Raw genomic sequence first — 22,419 nt, forward strand, 5'->3', positions numbered from 1 at the left:
CAGCTGCCAAACACTCCTCTGACATCTGCCGCCTCCTGGAGGAACTTGATCTTGATGTTCTCGGTCTCACCGAGACATGGTTCACTCCTCTCTGATGGCTACAAGATCCTCTCCGCAACCAGATGCAACCATTCCGGAGGGGGATTAGCCCTGATCTTCCCTGAGTGGATTCCTGCCTCTTTCATTCCTACGCAGGCCTTCTCATCTTTCGAATGCCTCGCCTGCAGGCTCACTCTCTCTCTCTCTCCTGGCCATTCCCTTACTATGGGTACCATCTATCGGCCACCTGGTTAGACCTTTTCCTTTCTCTCTTAGTGGGCGGACCTCTCATCTTCCCTCCTTGCCTCAACCACTCAACTCCTCCGTTTTAGAGACTTTCACATCCACCTGGATGCTTCCTGTCCTTCCTCTCGACTCTTTCGCGACCTCTGCGATTCTCTCTCACCCTCTATTCTCCCCTCTGGCCCGATTCACTCTGCAGGGCATACCTTGAATGTTCTGATCTCTTCAGACCTTCCCCTTTCAACCCCTCTCACAACTCCTCCCTCCTGAAGTGATCACTTTCTCCTTTCCTCCCAGCTCACACTCTCCACCCCTCAGGCCAAGCCAACTCCAGGCCTGCCACATACCTTCTCGGTTATTCGACCGATGAAGCATGTGTCAGTTGAGGCTTTCGCCGTCACTTTCTCTGCCCCCCCCTCCTCCTTTGGCTGACTCACACCCTGACACAGCCCTCAGCAAGTGGCCTCTCAAGTGGCCTGTTGTGCCTGTAGACTCTCAGCCCTTCGTTTCTTCGTTTCCAACAGTTACGTGCAGGAAGAAAGAACATCACGTTCGTATGAACACGTGACAAAGACTTGGCCACGCCCACTGAAGGGGAGGACCCCATAAAACTACGAGGCCGCGCGCCATCAGCAAGTGGCCTGTTTTGCCTGTTGACTCTCAGCCCTTAGTTGCTTCGTTTCCAACAGTTACATGCAGGAAGAAAGAACATCACGTTCGTGTGAACACGTGACAAAGACTTGGCCACGCCCACTGAAGGGGAGGACCCCATAAAAGTACGAGGCCGCGCGCCTCAGCAAGTGGCCTGTTTCGCCTGTTGACTCTCAGCCCTTCGTTTCCAACAGTTACATGCAGCAAGAAAGAACATCACGTTTGTGTGTACACGTGACAAAGACTTGGTGATTACATAATATATATATTAAGGTAGCCTATATATATATAATATAACTTGTTTATAATATTAACACAGATCTCTATCCGATATTATAGGCCACGCCCACTGAAGGAGAGGACCCCATAAAAGTACAGCGCGCCGCGCCTCAGCAAGTGGCCTCTCAAATGGGCTGTTTTGCCTGTTTAGTCTGTGGGGCTGCGGGTTAGGTAAGAAGTTTCGAGTCTTGAATGACTGTTCCTCAACTAAGTGTAAAGACAGGGAGCGGCATCTTACGTATGAATACAGTTACTGCTTAGTTGATTTTAAGAAGTGGTTTAAGAAGTAGTGTAGAGAAAAATGAGTGTTAAGAAATCTGTGATAAGCAAGCAGCAATTGACAATAGCGCCGCCTACGAAGCAAATGGCCACTAGGATGAGCGTAGCTCGCGCTGCTGCAGCGAGTCATTTAGGCTCACTGTACTTAACCGAGGATCTCATTGAATGTGCTATTCAGTGTTCTTTAGAGCAAAGAATGAATAAGATGGCTCAAGAGGTAGGAACTAATGCCGAATTAATTGAAAGCTCACAATCATTGTTTGCAAAAGATGGAGATGTAAATGGACTACAGCAGAATGTTGACCCTGGAAATAATATGGAAAAAGTGGATAATGTGAGCAGAGAGAACGCTGACACGCCCAAAGTCTTTCATACTGTTGATAGTTCTCTGCTGGAGTTGTCACAGCACATGGATAAGAACATGCTGAATGATTTGGAGAGTGAGATTCATGTTGATACAGTACATACACCAGAGATTTCAAGTAATGAGACACAAGCACTAATACTAGCTGAACTGAAATCCCAATCGAACCTCCTAAAAGAAATGGTAATGGCATTTATAGCATTACCAGATTTCATCAATGATCTAATGAACAAGACACGATGCGAGGTAATAGATAAACTGAAAAATTCCGTGTCTGCTCATAAAGATGTATATACTGGAATTGATGGTATAGACAGAATCCATACACGATAATGAAACGAATAGTGAGGTTATAAAATCTATTGTGATTCCTATCAAGATGCCCATGTTAGACGAATAAAATGGCAACATGCCAGAGACTAACATGGAGGCAATATTGGTAGAAACCAGGGGAAATATAGAAGCGGGTAGTAATAATCCTGCCACTGTGACTGTAATAAGTGATGACGACAACCCTATGTTTGTAGAAAAAATCTCCAAAAGGAAAGAAAAAAAGCAAAGGAAAAAACAGGCCAAATTTGCGAAAGCGAGCAACACATCCTAAAGAAAATTTCTAAGAAATGTGGACATACGTAAGGCTTGGCCTGATTGTCAGATAGCTGACAAAAATAAGAAAGATCAGGAAAAAAATAAATCTAATGATAATACAAACAATGAGATTGTCAAAGAAATAGAGATTGAAGTAATGCCGGAAATGGTGGTACAGATGAATCTAGTTACAGTGAAGGATCTTCCCTGCTCTCAGAGGTCCTGAAAAATAAAGTAACATCCGAAAGGATTGATAGCAATCTTAGAGTCTTAGAAAGAGGAGTCAAGACATCTTAGACATTTTTAAAAACCCAGATGCTCCATCAAGGCCTAATACACCTGTTTCGAGGGGATTGGGTCCTCCGACGTATTTCATATCTATGACAGGTAATACACCTCCACAGCTCTGCTGCTTCGGAAAATCTTTGGCGTCTGCGTCCTGCGTCGATGACGTCGATGCGCCGTCCCCGAGGACCTCCTCCGACGGCCGACTTCACCCGATGTGATAAGTAGGACGCACAACGCCCATAGCCTCAGTTCCGTTTTTTCCGCGAACGGGTTCTCTTCGTGAATCTCGGTACGCCTCGACTCGTTGGAGTTGCTGTTTTCTATTCTTGGTTCGTTGAACCTGTTCGGGTTGTGGTGAAGTCCTGTTCGTGGCGATGTCTTTCTCGTCTTCAACCCCGCGTCCGGGCTTCAAGAACTGCGGGTACTGTGGGTCCAAGATGTTGGTCACGGACTCGCACAATGTCTGCCTCTGGTGTCTCGGGGAGGCCCACGATACGGACAACTGTGTCGACTGCCAGTCGCTCACTGCTAAGGCCTTGCGGGAACGCAAGAAGAAGCTGTCGGTAGGCCGGGTGTCTAAGCCCCGGAAGTCGAGGTCTGCGGGGCTTTCGAGGGGTGACTCTCCGCGTCGTCGTCGGAAGTCCGGTGGGTCTCCTTCCAGGAGTCGGTCTCGCCACTCCTCCGCCTCTTCTAGGCATTCCAGGAAGCGCCGGCATAGGTCGCCTTCCCCGTCCTCTTCCGAGGACTCCGCCCGTCGGCGGGTCGCTTGTACCTCCATGCAAGCGACACCGGAGGAATGGGCTTCCTTCGGGAAGCAGATGCTAGCTATTCTGGAATCGCAGGGCACCGGTCCGTCTGCGCCTCCGAGTGGGGTGGGTCGGCACCGGTTGAGAGACACCGCCCGTGCGCGCTCAGGTGGTCGGCACGGCTCGCAGGAGAGGTCCCGCTCGGACAAGGGTAGCCGTTCTCGCCATGCCCGTTCCAGGTTCCGGTCCTCGACGCGCTCGAGACAGCGTGATCCTGTGCCGTCTTCGAATAAGACATTGACGCCTGTGGCGCCGAGGTCGTCGACGATTTCTCTCAAGGCTCCGCCTCCGAGGGGGTCGTCGATGCCGTTGACGCCTAGGTTGTCGAGAGACACGCTCGGAGCTCCGGCGACTGTGTCGACGCCGTCGACGCCGATTCGCTCGACGTCGGCACCTTTTCTGTCGACGTCGCCGCCTCTTCTGTCGATGCCGACTCGTTCGGCTCCCTCGACTCCTTTTCCGTCGGCGCCGACTCGTTCGGCGCCCTCTACGCCTTTTGAGGCGGTGGTGTCAGAGGGGCCCCGTGGCACTGGGTTTGCCCCTAGAAAGGCTATGGCTAAGGTCCGGCACTGATTTGGTCCGCAGAGGTCTTCCTCTCCCCGCCTGGAGTACATTTCAGAGGGTGATGAAGGCTCTGATGGCACCCTGGATCCGGTTACGGTTCCAGATGACCTTATCTCGGGCCATAGCCAATTTGTTGATTCTTCTGGTGCCAGAGGCTCGTCATGCGGTGCGATCTTTGCAGTGGGCACTCAAGCTCCAGTGGTCTCAGTCCTCCGGCAGGCTGTCAGACCCTGTTCAGGTGCCGCCCTCGGTAGCCCGGGACCTTCTGTGGTGGGCCGCCGAGGGCAATCTGATGAAGGGGGCCCCATTTTGGCTGCCTGGCAGGAGGTGACGATCGTGACGGATGCATCCCTCACGGGATGGGGAGCTCATGCCAACGAATTGACAGTCAACGATCGTTCGTCTCCGTCGGAGTCCAGACTCCATATCAGTCTGTTGGAGCTGAGGGCCGTCAGGCTACCCCTGAAGGCTTTTCTGCTGACTGTGCGAGGAAAGAGTGTCCTGATTCTAACGGACAACACGTTGGCCGTGCACTACCTCAACAAAAAGGGGGGGCAGGGTCACTTCCGCTGTGCAGGGAGGCGATGCAGGTCGAGTTCTGGGCCATCCAGCAGGAAGTTTCGATCTCGGCGGTTCATCTGGCCGGAGACGACAACGAGACGGCGGATGCTCTGAGCAGGCAGAGCACGATCCCTCACGAGTGGGAGCTAGCTCAGGAGATTCTCCTGGAGATCATCGCCCTTTGGGGGACCCCTCAAGTGGATCTCTTCGCCTCCAGTGTCAACCGGAAGTGGGAAAGGTTTTGCTCGCGGGAATTTCCTCCAAAAGGTGCCTTAGGAGATGCGTTCGTGGTGGAGTGGTCATTCCCACTGCTGTACGTGTTTCCTCCAGTCCCCGTCATCCCGCAAGTGCTGCAGAGGTTACAGAGGTTCGGTTCCCGGATGATCCTCATTGCTCCGGCGTGGGCCAGGAGGACGTGGTACCCGGACCTTCTAGACTTGTCCATCTGCCCTCCACGTCGTCTTCCCTAATGAGACGATCTGATCTCACGGGAGGGGGGTCAGGTTCTCCATCCAGAGGTCAGATCCCTCAATCTTCACGCTTGGCTTCTGAAAGGTTGAGGTATAAGGATTGGGACCTCCCTGAAGACGTGATGGAGGTGTTGCTCTCGGCCAGGCGGCCGGCAACAAAGTCTCTGTACCGTTGCCGTTGGAGAAAGTTCTGCGACTGGTGCAGAGTTCAGAATGTGGATCCTTTTGAATGTGACATTCCCATGGTTTTGTCTTTTTTGCTTTCTTTGGCCCACAGGCGCTTGCAAGTGGGGACCATTAAAGGTTACCTGGCAGCGCTGTCCATATTTAAGCGCTCGTCTGAAGAGTGTTCCTATTTTAAGATTCCTTTAATTTCGCAGTTTTTGAAAGGGCTCACTAATGTGTTCTCTCCGTCACCTTTTTTGGTGCCAGGTTGGGATTTCAACCTTGTTCTGAAGTTTCTTATAGGTGCTCTGTTTGAGCCTTTACATTCTTGCCCTTTGAGGCTGTTGACTCTGAAAACTGTGTTTTTGGTTGCGGTTACTTCCGCTCGCAGAGTGAGTGAGTTACAGGCACTTTCAGTTAAGCCACCCTTCACTGTGTTTCATAAGGACAGGGTTGTCCTTAGAGATCGTCCTTCTTTTCTTCCGAAGGTGGTTTCGGAATTTCATTTGAGCCAGAAGGTTGTTCTTCCGGCATTCTGTCGTCCTCCACATCCTGGGAAGGAAGAGGAGAGGCTCCATAGGCTTGATCCTCGGAGAGCGTTGAGCTTTTATATTTCGCGCATGTCCCGGGTCAGAGTGGATGATCAACTTTTCATTGGTTACGCTGGAAAGCGTTTGGGACAAGCTGTGACGAAACAGACTTTGTCTCGTTGGATTATTTTAGCTATCTCCGAGTGTTACTGAAACGCTCACCTGATTCCCGCAGAGGCGCCGGTCTTGACTGGGTGAATGCCATATCTTCAAAGGTGATGTGTAACACACGGTTGGCTCTTTGGGATGGACCTCTGTGCACTGTATGTCTGACTCAAAGAGTAAGATGTCTGCAGATAGAAAATATGGGATTAATGAACTGGGGTTATTGGGTGCCTCTCTCCTCTTCCCTTTCTCTTCTCCTGTAGAACCCCAAAGGTTAACGCCCTCATCTTAGGTAAGTGAACGCTGAGCTCTCCATCTGCCTCGGGGCAGGCTGCCGTAACCAGTTTCTTCACTGGATAAGGGTGCAGGCCTCTTGACCTCAGAGGACTGCTGTCCGTCGTTAACTGCACGAACGGTAAGTTCTGGGCACTTCAAATGTCTTAAAAGTCTTTTGTAATGAAATCCCTTGTTTTGCAGGGTTCCGGCGATGGCGGATGGCGGGCTGACGAGAGTTGAGGATCGAACCCGCGTGAGGAATAGAAGCGCCTGGAAGCACGTAACTAAGCGCTTGTAGCCTGCTTCACGATGCGCACTAACTGTCCCTTTTATCTTGCAGGTACAAGTTCGGAGCTTTAGAGAAGCTGAAGGGTGCTGGAATACCCACTGGATTCGGCGTGGGAAGGAGTAATGGCACGTGAGTAATAAAGTTGCCCAATGTCTTTAAACGCACCTTCTTTTGTCTTTCAGATGCGGGATGCAGCGCCGAAGGCCTCCGGAGCGTGCAAAGAGCTGGTAAGCTTTTGTCTTTCAGATGCCGGAATGCAGTGCAAAGACCTCCGGAGCATGCGAAGAGTAGGTAAGCCTTTGTCTTTCAGATGCCGGAATGCAGCGCGAGGCGTTGGTGACAGCCGATGGACCAGGTAAGAGATGCGCTGCCACTGAAGACCGTAGTGCTAACCTGTTCTTTCTTTGTCTTTACAGGTGCTGCTGAAGACTGGATTCCAGGATGGTAAGCCTTTGTTCCCTTAGGCCCAGGATCAGAAGCAGAAGACACGATGAGCGTTCTGCTGCAGAGAATGCAGAATAACGCAAAGCAAGATTCATCCATCGGGTGTGGTTTAAATAGCCTCCTGTAGTGCTTAGGTGTCTCCTTCCACAGCCACGCCTAGGTAAGAAAAGACTTCCTGCTTTCCAGAAGAGTTCCAGTGTTCTGAACCTAGGGAGTGGCTCCTGCCCCACCCAACAGGAAAAGTAGTCCCAAACAGAAGAGGATCAGGGGTTCAACTGGCAGGTAAGTAAGCAGCATGGTCTGCTGCAGGTAAGTCCACCCAAGCATTATGAGCCCGGCGCCTCCAGCGCTGGGACTGGGCACCTTTATGAGCCTGGTGCCACTGGCGCCAGGACAGGGCCAAAAGGTCCCAATTGGGACTGGCTGGCACTCGGAACCGGGGTTATGGGTCTGCTTCCAAGGGAGTCGGGCAAGTCCTGATCTTTTGGAAGCAGAGATCATGACAGCTACCGCTTGGCGGATAAGGACCCTCCGGCGCCTCCAGCGCTGGGACTGGGCACCTTTATGAGCCTGGTGCCACTGGCGCCAGGACAGGGTCCAAAAGGTCCCAATTGGGACTGGCTGGCACTCGGAACCGGGGTTATGGGTCTGCTTCCAAGGGAGTCGGGCAAGTCCTGATCTTTTGGAAGCGGAGATCATGACAGCTACCGCTTGGCGGGTAAGGACCCTCCGGCTGGCTTGCAGGCCCATTCTACCAGAGCAGTGGCTGCGTCTACTGCCCTGCAGAGAGGAGTTCCTATTCGTCACATCTGTGATGCAGCCACCTGGGCTTCAGTACATACTTTTGTACGTCACTATTCCCTCGATTCCATCAGAGGGCAAGATCTGGCCTTTGGCAAGACAGTTCTCTATTCCGCAATTTGATTGGGCATGCTAAATTTGTATTCTAAATTCTTTCCCACCTCCTTGCTTGGAACTGCTTTGGGAGTCTGTCATAGATATGGAATACGTCGGAGGACCCAATCCCCTCGAAGAACAAGTTACTTTCTTACCTGGTAACGCTCTTTCGATGGGATGGTCCGACGACGTATTCCATATCGCTCCCTCCGTGCCTTCCCCGCTGCAGAATTTCTTTTGCGATTGCAGCTTGCGTTCCGCATGGCCTTGTGTGTCTGACTGGCAGAAAACTGGTGGCACACGTTCTGGGAAAAAACTAAAACTGAGGCTATGGGCGTCGTGCGTCCTACTTATCACATCGAGTGACGTCGGCCGTCGGAGGAGGCCCTCGGGGACGGCGCATCGACGTCATCGACGCAGACGCCAAAGATTTTCCGAAGCAGCACAGCTGTGGACATTACCTGTCATAGATATGGAATACGTCGTCGGACCATCCCATCGAAAGAACGTTACCAGGTAAGAAAGTAACTTGTTCATCAATGACGAACCTTGAGTCGTCAGTCAGTAAGTCATTGCCGAGCTCAAATATACTGCAAGAACCCAAAGAGATATTAGCCTCAATAGCTCATCCAAAAGAGTGACAGGAAATTAAACAACAAAAGGAATCCTTAGATGACTCCAAGAGGCACATGTTGAAAGACACGCAATTGAGCAGCGATGCAATAAGTTTGATAATTGAAAACTTATTGAAACAAAAGTATAAAGATCCAAATAGCTCGCTGCATGTCTTAAATAAACTGCCAAAGGGAAATGCTCAAAGCATAAGGAATGTAAGTAATTTACTACCTGAAGATGGAGTAACAGATGAGAATAATCCAACTACTAGAGAACAAGCGAGATTGATAGAATTCCAGAAAAAGATAGATCTTGATTTAGTGAAGGTTACCCTCGATACAAATAAGGCCATCCAGTTAAATAAAACAGATATAAGCACACTCGTAGAGGAACTACTATATCAAAAACTTAATGAAACCAATCGTCAATTATCAAAAACGGACGATTCAACGAAAGGTAAAGATCCACAATTCAATCATGTAAATCATCAATACTTCGATCATAAAAAGGATGTGGCACTACCAGGCGCTGCGTATGAATCGTATCGTTGGAATAAAGAGCCTAAGAGATCAGTGACACAAAATTTAAGAAGACCGGCTTTTCCAAATGAACCAAGTATAGTAATTTACTATGTGTTCGACGAGGGTGGCCCACAATCTCTCAATAGACCATACCTCCTATCTTTATTTGTGGAGATTCCAGAAATAAGTCTAATAACAAACACAGATATCCAGTTTGTGGATTTTATACACAACAAGAGGTATGACTATGTTAGATTAATCATAACATCTCCATTGGTGAGGGCTCTGATACTAAAGGAGGCGGGTGCCCTACAGAAGAGAGGCTTTGATGTACAAAAATTGCAAAAGGGGTTGATGGTTTAAGAAAATAAGGATACAGTAATCAAGAAGTAGTAGGATATAGCACTGATAGATTAGTAACTCGGGTATCAACTACTAAGATGCAAGACAGTTTAGTAACAGACATTGCCAGGTCTCAGTTGATAGACATGCAGGAATAGAGGTCACTTGCCATGTCGCTGCGAGACTCCATAGAGAATTTGAAATCAACAAAACTATCACTTTGATAAAATGATCCCATTTAGTTTAGTGTCCTGGAACACAAGGGGATACTCACATATTGTGGCGAACAAAAAGATTGTGACTCAACTTGAAGAATATGATTGTGTGTTATTACACAAAACATGGGCAACTAATAATCTGTTGTGGGATGGGTACGGAATCATAAACTGTAAAGCAATCAGATGACCAATAGGTCGACCTAGTGGAGGGATGATCATGGCTTATAAATCGGACATGAATATTACCATGATAACTAATCAACAATTATTAGAAAGCATAATAGTTGGTACATTTAAAATATGAACAACACAAATGGTAATAGATATCATGATAGTAAACATCTATTGGAATGCAGCCATCCACTCAAATGATCAGCTGATTGATGTTCTGGAGTTGTTAAATGACAGAATTACGGCCTGGCTAGAGCTTTACCCTATGGGTGCGCTTGTACTGGCAGGTAACTTGAATGCAGATTGTGATATAGGACATTCACATATCTCATGGACACTCACATCTATAAATCTTAACTCGACAGCAGCCCTTCGTAAACGATATAGAGGTAGTCTTTGGATGGATTTTGCATCGAATTGGGGTTTACAATCTATACATAATATAAGCCCAACCTGGAAAGCTAGAGGATTGAGTTCTATCTTAAACTACATAATAGCCAGTAACCACTTCTTTTTAAATAGCTACGATATGAAAGTGCAAAGGTGCAAGGAATGTGATCATGCAATGATCTCAATACAGATGCCTTGGAACAAACTAAAAGTGATTGAAGAGGAATGTGATATGCGTATAGAAATAAATGTAGCAGGTAACAGAGTGAAATGGACACCAAACAACCTTGAAAAGGTAAATTCCTTGTTAATACATGACTATATGTCTTTTCCGTTAGAATGGAAAATATCTACATACTCTATCGGGGTCTTCAAAGATTATATACAAGAAACGTTAGACAAATACAATGTAAAGAAAACATATGATCAAATACCTGTAACCAAAAATGCTCATGGTTTCGACATTGATGTCCAAAAAAAGAAAGGCGCAACTGCGTAAAGAGGTGCGTAAAAAAAATTGAAGTGCAATATAGATGAAATCACCCAAAAAATTAAGCAATGTAAACAGATATACAAAAATTGGATAATATCACATTGCGCACACATGGCGCAAAAAGACGGCGAAGCTATGCTGATAGCCATGAAGGATTGCAATACAAGGGAAATATGGTCTTTGATCAATGGTACTGAAACTACGCAGTTGCAACTTTCTTTAAACCCGATAGCAGGAGATATATGGATGAACTATTTTGAAGAGTTATATATGAGCTCAGAGGTACAAATGGTGGATATCTATAATTGCAATCAGACATGGTGTTTGGATATCTCTGTAAAGAAGATTGCGATGTATATAAAAAAATTTAAATACTCAACCACACCGGGTCCAAACAATCTATCCAATATTACTTTAAAACATAATATTGATTTATGGGCTAACATCTTACATTGCTTGTTTAAGAGATTATAACAACTAAACAAATTCCGACTTCTTGGAAGATGGCATATGTAATTCTAATATTTAAAAAGGGAAATCGTTTAAGCCCTTTAAACTATCGACCTATAATGATATCAGATGTAGAATCAAAAAGTTTCACAGAAATGGTATTGGAAGAAATAAATATTTGGATCGAGAATAACAATATACTAGACCCGAGACAAATAGGATTTAGACAAGCCATGGGAACAGAAATAGGAGGCCTGATAGTAGCTAGTCTACAAGCAAAGGCTAAAGCGAAAGGCAATCATGCGCTTTATATAGCCTCAATGGACCTCTCCATGGCATTTGATAAAGTAGATAAAGCGACGCTATGGAGAACTCTAGACAACCTGGGCATGGATAAAGGTCTATTAGAATTAATAATTATGTTATACTCTGATACGGTATTGAGAGTGCGCTTAAGTAACAGGGGCACATTATCAGAACAAATAAAAGCAAATAATGGCCTAAAACAGGGATGTAGGCTAGCAGCAACACTATTCAACCTCTATGTATCGCAGATAGGAAAGATTATGGATGTAAGCGGCTTGGTCTCACCAAAGATAGGTAAGTCCACTATAAAGTGGATAGCATATGCAGACGACTTTCTTTTATTTGATTGCACGAAAGTAGGTTTACAGAGGTTGATGAACTCATTTGTAAACTTTATAAAAGAAAGTAAACTATTGGTAAATCCAAATAAAACGGTGATCTTTCACACTGGTGTGAAACGTTTAAAACAAGACTCTCTGGTAATGTTTTGTGATGGCGTAAAAATAAGAAATCATTCTGTTCTTAGATATTTAGGATATACCTATACAAGTACATACACACTTAGTTACATGATAAAGGAGCTTAAAAGGAAGGCCGTATGTATCGCTAATCAAATGATGGTAATTGAAAAAATATATGGCAAGTTTACATTAAGTGCATGTATCCTTTTTTATCGAACCAAAGCTATCCCAAGACTGACTTATGGCCTCGAACTCTGTTCAAATAATTTGATACCACATTTGAAAACAGTTGAAGCCTGCATATGGCGCAGAGTCTTAAGACATCTACCAAAATGTCTACCAATAGAAGCAATAAGATACGAATTGGGTCTAATGTCATTGAAAAGTATTGTATATCGGAAAAAGTTGTTATTACGTAAATGTATCATTGATAAAAAAAATAATACAATGTATCAATGCTTAGGAAACTATCTAGAGGGAGTATTCATGAAACAATTAAAAGAAATATGTGATACGAAACTACAGGATTTAGGTCTTAAAAATGAGACTTTACTAACAAATCACTGAAGGGTAAAAGAATTAATAAAAGCCTATGACTGGCTAGAGAATAACGTGGCGATATTAAATTCTACACCATATCATCAAGTGATTTCCTTTTGGAAATGGTACGCAGTTCCGGAGAAGTATATAATGAAATACCCCTCTAGATCTTTCTGCAACTCAACAATGAGATTTAGATTCAGTGTTATGAACACCTATGAAATACAGAGTATCAGAGCGAATAACGATATGACTCTTAAAACCTGCAGACATTGTAATATATTAGGAACAAAAGAAACTCTAATACATCTGTTACTGATATGTCCTAGTTTATTGAAACAAAGAATAGAATATTTTTCCAAGTTTGTTAATGATACTTCGAATGTTAACAGGGAAAATGTATCGTATGAGATGATGCACGGAAACTCAACGATACTGAAAATACGCATTAGTGAATTTCTGAGAATAGTATGTGATGTTTCTTGAGATCTGAAATTTAATCAAGACTACCATAAAAAATTGATAAAAAGCTGAGTATTGATGGACATTACTGTAAATGTCATCTTAATAGGTTTTAAAAGTATAAGAAAGAAAATATGAAATGTTTAATTGACCGAAGTTTTAATTCTGGAACAGTTTTTAATAATTTATTATGTCTTGAAAGTATATTTAATGTTGGTTTTGTATTGATTTAAAAATTATGTTTTAGAAATTAGTCAATGATTGATTCTTAAGGAAAAAGTGTATATAATGTTGGTACTGTATTGATTGAAAAATTGTGTTTTAAAAATATGATAATGATTGGTTCTTAAGAAAAAGGTTTTTGAAAAGGTTTGTAAAAAAAACAATAAAGATAATAATTTAAAAAAAAGACAGCCCTCTCCATGATCCACTCTGCTATATCTGATACTCTTGATATTCTTGCCCCTGTCATAAGGATCCGCTTGAAGCCCAAAGCCAAGAGCAACTCTTGTTATGATTCTGACCTCGTCACCCTTAAACGCAAGTGCAGGGTGGCTGAGAGGAAATGGCGGACTTCTGGTACATCCTCTGACAAACTGGCGTGCCGCCTGCTCCAAGGGCTCTCTGTCCGCACCAAGAAGAGAGCACAAATTCAAGCCTGCGTCTCTGCGGCATCTAACGACTCGGCCAAACTCTTTAAAATCTGCAAGGAGCTGGCCAATCCTGCTGCAGTCTCTGCCTCTCCTGTCCCCTCCCAGACCCTCTCCTTTCCTGGGCAAACTCCTGGAAAAGCTGGCCATCTCCCAACTTAATGTTCACACTGAATCTGTTGGTTGTCTCCATGACCATCAGTCTGGCTTCAGAGCTGCCAGAAGTACGGAAACTGCCCGGGGCCTCAATACCTTCTTCTTAAATATCTTCCTTCTCGAGCTCTTCACTCATCGGCCTCCAACTCCCACAGGGTCAGTCGCTTCTCCAAGCAACGAGTTGGCTTAGATCTCTTTAGATCTCTTTCGTCTGCTGGGGCCTCCCTCTGGAACAGCCTCCCTGCCTCTCTGAAACTTGAGGAGAACCATCTCCGGTTCCGGAAGCACCTCAATACCTTCCTCTTTGCTTCTGCTTTCTCTCCTCTGCTGATCTCCTGGTTGAAAGTGAAACTGCACTGGTTTACCTGGCTACCCTCTGATCTCGGGCCCAGGTCCCCTCCCTGCCATTTGGACACCTGCGCTGCCCCCTGGCAAACCTTGCACTCAGGGACTGTTTCTGTATCCCTATAGCCCCCTACCAGCACTTGACTCATGATGTCTGCCCTTACCCTGCACTTTCTACCAGTTGGCCACACTTTTTATTTATTGTCGTTATTTATTTTATTTAACTTATTTATCTTTTACGGTCATCTTAGTACTGCACTGCCCCCTCCCCTTTTGCCCCCGCACTTCTCCCCTTCCCCCTTCCCTGCACTTGTGCGATCTCAATGTCACCTGGCCTAGGAAGATCGCGGTCTCTGTCTTCCCTCTGTTCCCCTTCCCTTGCCTCGTTGCGCCTTGAAACACTTGTGTATAGGCACGTTATAAATGCCATATCATATCAATTGCTCTACCTCTCCCCTACTTCTGCACCGCAAGTCACCACAATATCCTCAAGAACTTCAGCTCATTGAGATAGGACCCCCAGCTTTCTAGGTATTGGAGACCATCAAAATCTATCTTTGGAGTTTTTTTTACACAGGATCATTTGCACATATTATTTAGAACATTTTGGAGCACCCAATGTTCTCATCTGTTCCACCATGTCAGACATTTTGTCTCTGGTATTCACCTTCTTAAATTATCCAAAAAGCAAATTAGGTGATAATGGTTGCTGTACTTGTGCCTTTCGAATTGTAGATTTGTTTATGAAGCATCTTGTTTTCATTGTCCCATGAATACATTTTTCTATCACTTTCCTAAAACCAGCTTTCAAAGCACTGGGAAATGCATTACATGTTAATATTCTGTTTTTTAGGTTTGGATGACTCTGTATATCTGTGGAGGGTTCCATCCATCTTTTCCAATCAGTCATCGGGTTCTCAATCCACTTCAAGTACTATGGTAAGTACAAGCGTCAGGTTTTTAAAACATTTCTTATTTGTGGAACAAGTTTCTAATAGACTTAACACATAAAAATCAATAAAACAACAATTCATACCTCCTATACGCAACTAATATATATACAGAAAACATTAGAACTTACATTTGCTTTCTTCCTACAGTTAAAAAGCCTCCCATCAGTTTTCCATTAATTCATATAAACTGTTTCATCCAATATCTTGTGTACAAAAACTAATTAAGCTTGTCGTTTGACCTCCCCTTAATCTATTCCAGAACCTTTCCTCTTCCAAAACCTCTTCACTTGATGAACATCTTAAAAATAACCTTTTCCCTATGTTCAAGATCGCTGGACAATAAATAAGCTCATGTTTAAGAGTTTCCAAACAATTGTCATTTTTCCATAATCTGCAAAATTGATCCTTTCTCACAATTCATCTCATCAGACCCCATCTCTTGAGAGTACCCAACAAGTTAAATCTAAAATGTAAAAATACCCTGCGATAATTTGGATTAGGGAATTATATTACATACCCAGACAGGGTGTCATAACGCCTATATTGATTCGCCATTCCGCTGTATAGTTTATAGCTCACCAATGTATCTTGGTCTCTGAACCATTGACCAAGTTTAACTTTTTGGAACACCTTGTTGGGGTTTTCTAAAAGATGCCCCTTGTTTAACTCTACCCCCTCCAAAATAGTAACACACACTTCTTCAAATTGATCATGGGCCTTACAGATTTTTAGAGTCAACATTTCCTTTAGATCACTGATCAAAGAGCGCTGGATGTCTAGAATCTTTCAGAATAATCTTAAAGGGGTAGTTTGGACATAAATGTTATTGGCCCAATCGATTTGGCATGTATTTTAGATCATACATCGATAATTCTTAAAAAAATGGCCAATGCAACTTACCCAAGTTTTTCTCACTTTAACACATGCGAAAATGACGGGTCGGGTACTGCCACCTTGTGCTAATCTTACCCATTGATCCATTACCCTAACTTCAAGTGCCCGCATGGCACTAATTCAGATCACCTGCCCCTAACGCTGACATAACTAGACCCTCACGATGAGCTCCACTTATTTTGGTAGTCCGCATAGCCATACGTACCCTGTCATCAGCAACGTGATAACATGTTCTAACTCAGAACCAGGAAGATAAACATCCACAAAAGATGTAAAACCTTTATTTCTTTTCACAAAAATTATTAAAACAGTTTATTTTGAAGAAAACAGCAATAGCGTAACAAGTACTTTTAATTTTGACATAATGCTAAAAAGAGGTAATTAAGTCCATGAAAACATGGCTAACTTTTTCCATTCGAGGTTATAGCTAGCGGACATTGCATGGTTCTCATTTTTTAAGTGTGAACGGTGAGCTTGTAATGCTGATTCCGTTCATCGATCGATTAATCTCAGTCTTTGTATTCTTCACAGAGAGTTATCTTCCATCGCTGATTTCTGATTGATGCACATGGTGTTCCATTACAGAGAATAAATTAGTGGTTTAAATTTCAAATGCAACACTTACGCATCTGCATCTTTTCAGAACCTATAGGCTGCCATGTTGCTCCTTATAACTGCAACCGCAAGGACAGATTAGTGTCTGCCGATCGTCCCAGATAATGGTAATCACAGATGGTTTGTTGATGATTATTGTCCAATTGCGGTTGAAGAAGCAGTCGGCTGGTAAACTGTACCCATGACAGCCACTCATGGTCAAATATAGCTATGTAAAATCGATGCTAAAATATATTTCAGTACCCAATTTATAATTGTATATACACAGTACATAATTATGTTAACTATCAATTTAAGTCACAATTAACACATACAATGTCTATTATTGCATCAAATTGAACATTCATCCGTCACAACTTTAATCATGTAGTATTCAGCACATTTGCCATCCTCACTTGCATAAATATTATTTAAAACGTTGCAACATTGTGGGCCTCATCACGAGTTGGGCTGTAGCCCTTAAATGCGGTGGTAACAGTATTACCGCCGCATTTAAGGGCTGGCCCAATCACGAGTTGGGCGCTAAATCGTCTGTTTTACCTCCAGCTTTTTTCTGGAGGTGAAAATCCCTGTTTTTGGCTGAACTACAGCCGACTGTATTAGCACCGAAAATTCCCCATTGGATCCAATGGACCCAATCAGGAATGGGGATTTACCGTTAAGGCCCAACCCGTGATTCAGTGGTAATACCACCGGACCGGTGGGTGCTAGGGCTATTACAGTTGGTGGTATTACTGCCGGGAATACAGCCCAACTCGTGATGAGGCCCTGTGACTTGGTTATCCGTCACATATACGGAGAATGGAAACACATCTGCTTCAAAAGACAGATCTCAGTAATAGAAACGTAACATTCCTACATAAGCTTTCAATATAGTGAATACAATGAAATATTTCAAGTATCCCACATAGAAACTATTTTCTTCCATTTTAACGGTATCAAAGCACCTGGTCCCACAACATTACGTATTCTTGCAAAGATGACCCTAGGTGAGGTACAGACTGGGTCGGATTTCGGAAGGTCTCTAAGAGGGAGGTATTTAGCGAAAGAGTTGGATGTAGTGGGGTTCTGGGCCCCAAAAAGCCTTGTGGATGATGTAGAGGGTCTTGACCTCGCACCAGGAGCCGGTGGAGATATTTTTCGGCTTGAGTGATGCAGTCCCTGGGCTTGAGGCCAAGGATAAGTCTTGCAGTCCTATTCTGGATTATTTGAAGGGGTCGAAGGAAGGATTAAGGCAGATTGAGGAAGAGGCAAGTAGTCAAGCCTCGAGAAGACCAGAGCTCGGGAGACATTGAGTTTCTATATGTCGGCTGCTCCAATTTTCTTCTTAGATTCTTCAACTATTGTGAATTCATTACAAACGGGCTCAAAATTAGGATTGGATAAACAGGAATTGCAAGCACTGCCTTGGTATCCAGCAGTAACCGGTCCCCAGGAGCTACCACTAGGGAACACACAGCTAGTTTATAGCATTACATTAGTTGACCTGCGGAGCCAAAAGTTGCTTTTAAGCTCTCCAGTCTCTTCTACATTTGATTTGATTTGACTCACATACTTGAAATAATCAGACTGGCATTTATTGTTTTAATAGAAATCAATTCTGTTGATGGTAATAAATGCAAAAATCAAAGAATAATAGAAATGTTAAGGCCAATCTAGTGACATTACTTAACACATTATTTGAATCTTGAAGTCAACCTTTCAACAAGTTGAACTTTGGGAAGGCAAATCTCTTTTGCAATGTTCCATGGCATAGACCAGGCTCTGGAAACAAAATCTGTATCGATTCCATGCATTTGCATGGTCAGAACATTCAATGTCAAATCTTTCACGCATTCATTCAAAATCCATCTGCTGAAACATTGGCTTTGCCACCCACTGTTTGCTTCTTTTGGTCTCCCAACATTTTCGTTGTGTGCAAGTACAGCCAATCTTGTTCTGGCCTCCATACCGTCTGTGCCAAAATGCAACCTTTTCGTCCATGTGCACATTCGTGGACATTTTAATTTTCTCTGCAAGTAGAGTGTATGTTAGCACAATGGTGTAACAATTAACACAATTATTCAAGCAGAATATCTACAGATCCATCACATGTTTTTGAGCTCCACCAAAGATGGTTGCTGATAGACTGTGACCAATGTAAAATGTTTTCTGTAGCCTTTTTTTTCCAGCAGCTATAATTATTGAAGCGTGCCTGTCAGTGGATATCAGGTCTATTTGCATTCCTCTGGATTGCAGAAGTTGAATGGATTTAATGAACCCATAATTTTCCATGGCAACAGAAGATGTACCTTCAGATACTTGCACGACGACTGAACTCGCTACTTTTTTTGGCTTCCATGATTTGGAATTGGTAAGTGCAGTATTTAGCAGGAAAACCTAGACTGTCACACTATCCATCACCAGCCAGCCAGAGCCTGTTGCCTGCAAGATCATTGTCCATTGATATCTGTTCATGTGTCCATGTATGGCTAATAGTGGGGAACAAGAAATCCTTATGACATTGGTAGTACTGGGTGTTTGAAAGGAACTCGAGTCCCAAGAAGTTAGAAAAACTTGAAATTGTACTGTACGTTGATCCGCTAAACAACAAAGCAGATGAACAAAGTACATTTCCAGCAGGCATCTTTACAAGTATAGGACCATGAAAATGAGTTATGTGTAACGCTCACTTGGTATCCACAGGGACGTCACTCAGCCTGTTCTGACCTCTTACGACCTCAAACCCTTCCCTGGAGGCTATTCGACTGGAGACTGGGCCTGAAACACAGGATTGGTAGAGATTAATTGCCTATTGTCTCTGTGTGCTTGAACCCCTTCTTTCCCGGGGTCCAACCCTTCCCTTTGATCCACAGGTCACCTTGTTTTCTTGGATAGTGTGCTCTCTGTCCTGCTTTCAGCGCAGGGGCACGATGATTGATGCGGGCTCATTGCTGCCTAGTTACTTCACTGGCAAGAGTCCGACAGGTAAGTATAATGAGTCTTTTGAACAGTTCTCTAACTTCGTTCCTTTCATTCCTTGGATGATGGCCGGCGTCCGGGGATGGCGGCGTGCTGCTGAGATGAGTAGCGCTGAAGGTGAATGGGAGCGTGATGCACCCCTTTCATATTTGTATTGAACGGAGTCCTTTTTCTGTGTCTTTCAGGTGCTGCAACGTTTTCAGCGTGGATGCCGGTTATGAAGAACAAATGCAGTGAGTATGCACGGTATGCGGCGCCTCTAGATGTTTCCACGCTAACCTGGAGTGTCTTTCCCCTCTTGCAGATGGATGAGAAGTTCCGGAGACAGAGTTCCCCCAGAGCGGCTGGGTTTCAGGTAAGTGTTTAAAGCTCGAACAGTATTTAATAATAAGCAAAGATTTGCGGAAAGCTTACTAATGCCTTTTTTCAGTTCTTTTCCCTTTTCATTAGGAAGCGGCGTGCCGGGATGGGAAAGACACCGCCAAAGATGCCTGCAGAACAGAAGGCGCGATGAATGATGGGTAGAAGTGCTGCAAGGTAAGGCTATTCCTAACGGTGTTCTTGCAGGAGCTGAGCTTAGAAGAACGATGCAGGCCTACTGGAGACCGATCCGAACACGGTGAGTGTCACGCTGCAGGTGCAGAAAACGCAACGCATGTTTCTCAGCCTGGGCGTGGCTTAAATAGTCTCTTGGTATCCCAGGTCTCTCTGGGCTGAACCACACCCTAAAGACTAGACTGCACATGCAGTTCTGGGAACCGAAATATGTCGGGGCATCCATCTTGTCCCAATATACAAAAAAAGGGGAACCCCAATATAACTACTAAAGTAGTAACTCTACCTTTTATTGGGTTGGGTAGAATTAAAATACTACCATGAGCCACAGTCGAGGCTCATGTAAATAGCCTATCTCGCACCTGTCAACTTGCCCTAGAGTGTCCCGAAGGACATGGATCATCTCCACAGGGACCCTTTACTCAATAAAGAAAGGTAAGCCACTACTAGTGGCAGTCATGCAATGTTGCTGCTCGAGCCCTACCTCATAATCATTATGCTAACTAATAATTGTTAATATATTTACAGGTCTTTGTGAAACTCCAGTTGGAGTCCACTAATGACCAAGAAGACTATTCCCTGCTATATTCAGGACCACTCCTCTACAACTACTACTCGTCCAGACAAGACTGGGTAATTAATACACCTAGTATAGCCTAATAAAATTAAATTATTTTAGAAGTCGCTTAAGCATTGATGGCTTGCTCTCCTCTTTCTGTTCTTTTTGTCTCATATGTACAGCTACCGATAAACCGTCCAATCTTGTTACTATACACTCACAACAGGAATCACCTACCAATGCTCTATGTATTCAGACCATATCCTGTTTGAATTTGAAAGTGTTTTCTGCTGTTTTTACTGTTCTTTTATTGTAACCATTTAGATACAGTGACACCACTCCTGAAGAAAGTTCCTAGAACTACCAGAGAACTGAAACATGTCGAGCCTTTCCTAACTATTGTAACAACCTCTAGTTAGCAGAATATAATCTTCACCCTCACAGGGCCACTAGATCTAAGCAAGGTAGAATAAGACTCCTGCAGAGACTATTATATCCACGTTCAATCTGCTAGATATTTGTTATCAGTACATATCATAATCTAAGTGTCACAAACTAAATTGTCTGTTTTTAGATAGTGTGTAACTGTTTCACTACGTGAACTGGATGGGGTTTTCTCCATCAACAATCCTTTTTATAAACCAATGTTAATTTTTCTAAGAATTTGAAAACTATTGACTATTAATAAATGATGAATTTTGTACGTATTACAGCACTGATTTAATGTTTATTGGCTGTAGATGTGTGACATGAGCTAACTACCTTCTACGTCTATAAAAAAAAAGGCATCCATCTTGTCCCCATCAATGCACTGCAAGTCCAATCCCCAATGTTATCCTATGGGAGTGAGTGAGTGAGTGAGTCTGGTGCCACAAGCGCCAAGTCTGGCTCCAAGTGGGTCTTTGGAGGGATGGAGAGGCCCTTGAGGTCCATGTAAGTGATCATGGCCTGGCTCCAGCCTGACATCTTGGAGGGCTGGGGACATGAGGGGCAGGAATCATGACAGCATGGTGGTATACACAGCTACCCTTGATCTTCAGGTTGGTGCCTTTGACACACGTGTAAACTTCACCAATGGCTCCCCACAAATCCTCCTACGCCATTTATGATCACATTTAATCATTTTAATAATCTCGATCAGACAGCAGTCGAATACATTGTATTTTGGTTGCTTTCATAGCCTGTCATCCAGAAGTATAGTGGTTTGCGATTCCATGGTGGTGGATAGGTCCTCAACACTAGGAAGTCCACATCACAAGCACAATCGTCAGTCAATAGCGAAGATGCTTTGGTTATTTCTGTGTGTGATATTTCTGATTTGTCCACATGTGTTGGGGAAACAGGGAACATTGTCTGTTTCTTAGATAGGATTTTTTTAGAGGGTGTGGATTGTGTGAGCGGTTCCACAAGCAATCTGAAACATCTTCTGTATTGTCTGTTTCTTCTGGCGACGTTGTGTGCTGGAACAGTAATCTAGGGTTACTTTCCATGGGTCACTGCTGACATTCAATTCAAATTCCGGCCACTGGACATCTGCATCACGACACTGAATCTTACGAGTACCATGCTGAGCCTCAAAATGTAGCTGCTCCCAAGTGACAATGGTTTGGCAAGCTGTACAACAAAGATCGGTATCCCCTTCACGGACATGGGGAAGCTGCTTGAACAACAATGTAGAAAGGTTATGTCTTGCGGAACTCAACTAAAAGGAATTATTTAAGTCATATATAGAAAAGATTTCTACTGGTTGGTTGGAAGGTAGGCCAGGTCAACACAATATAAAGACAGACATTCTTTCAAACAAAAATGTTTTGTATTATTCATTCACATAATAATCATAAAATATGCATCTAGATGCGTTTAA

General features: G+C 44.1%; 1 protein-coding gene across 1 annotated transcript in view; it reads left to right on the forward strand.

Moving 5' to 3' along the window:
- The window catches only part of RTTN (rotatin), a 2,784,523-nt gene that overhangs the window by 2,262,077 nt on the left and 500,027 nt on the right, over positions 1 to 22,419 (forward strand). The window contains exon 35 of the mRNA XM_069620779.1: positions 14,872 to 14,957. Coding sequence (XP_069476880.1) covers positions 14,872 to 14,957 — 86 coding nt within the window. The remainder of the gene's footprint in view (positions 1 to 14,871; positions 14,958 to 22,419) is intronic.

The sequence above is a fragment of the Ambystoma mexicanum genome, chromosome 5q (assembly GCF_040938575.1).
Source record: "Ambystoma mexicanum isolate Mex_15411 chromosome 5q, UKY_AmexF1_1, whole genome shotgun sequence".
NCBI classification, from domain to species: Eukaryota; Metazoa; Chordata; class Amphibia; order Caudata; family Ambystomatidae; genus Ambystoma; species Ambystoma mexicanum.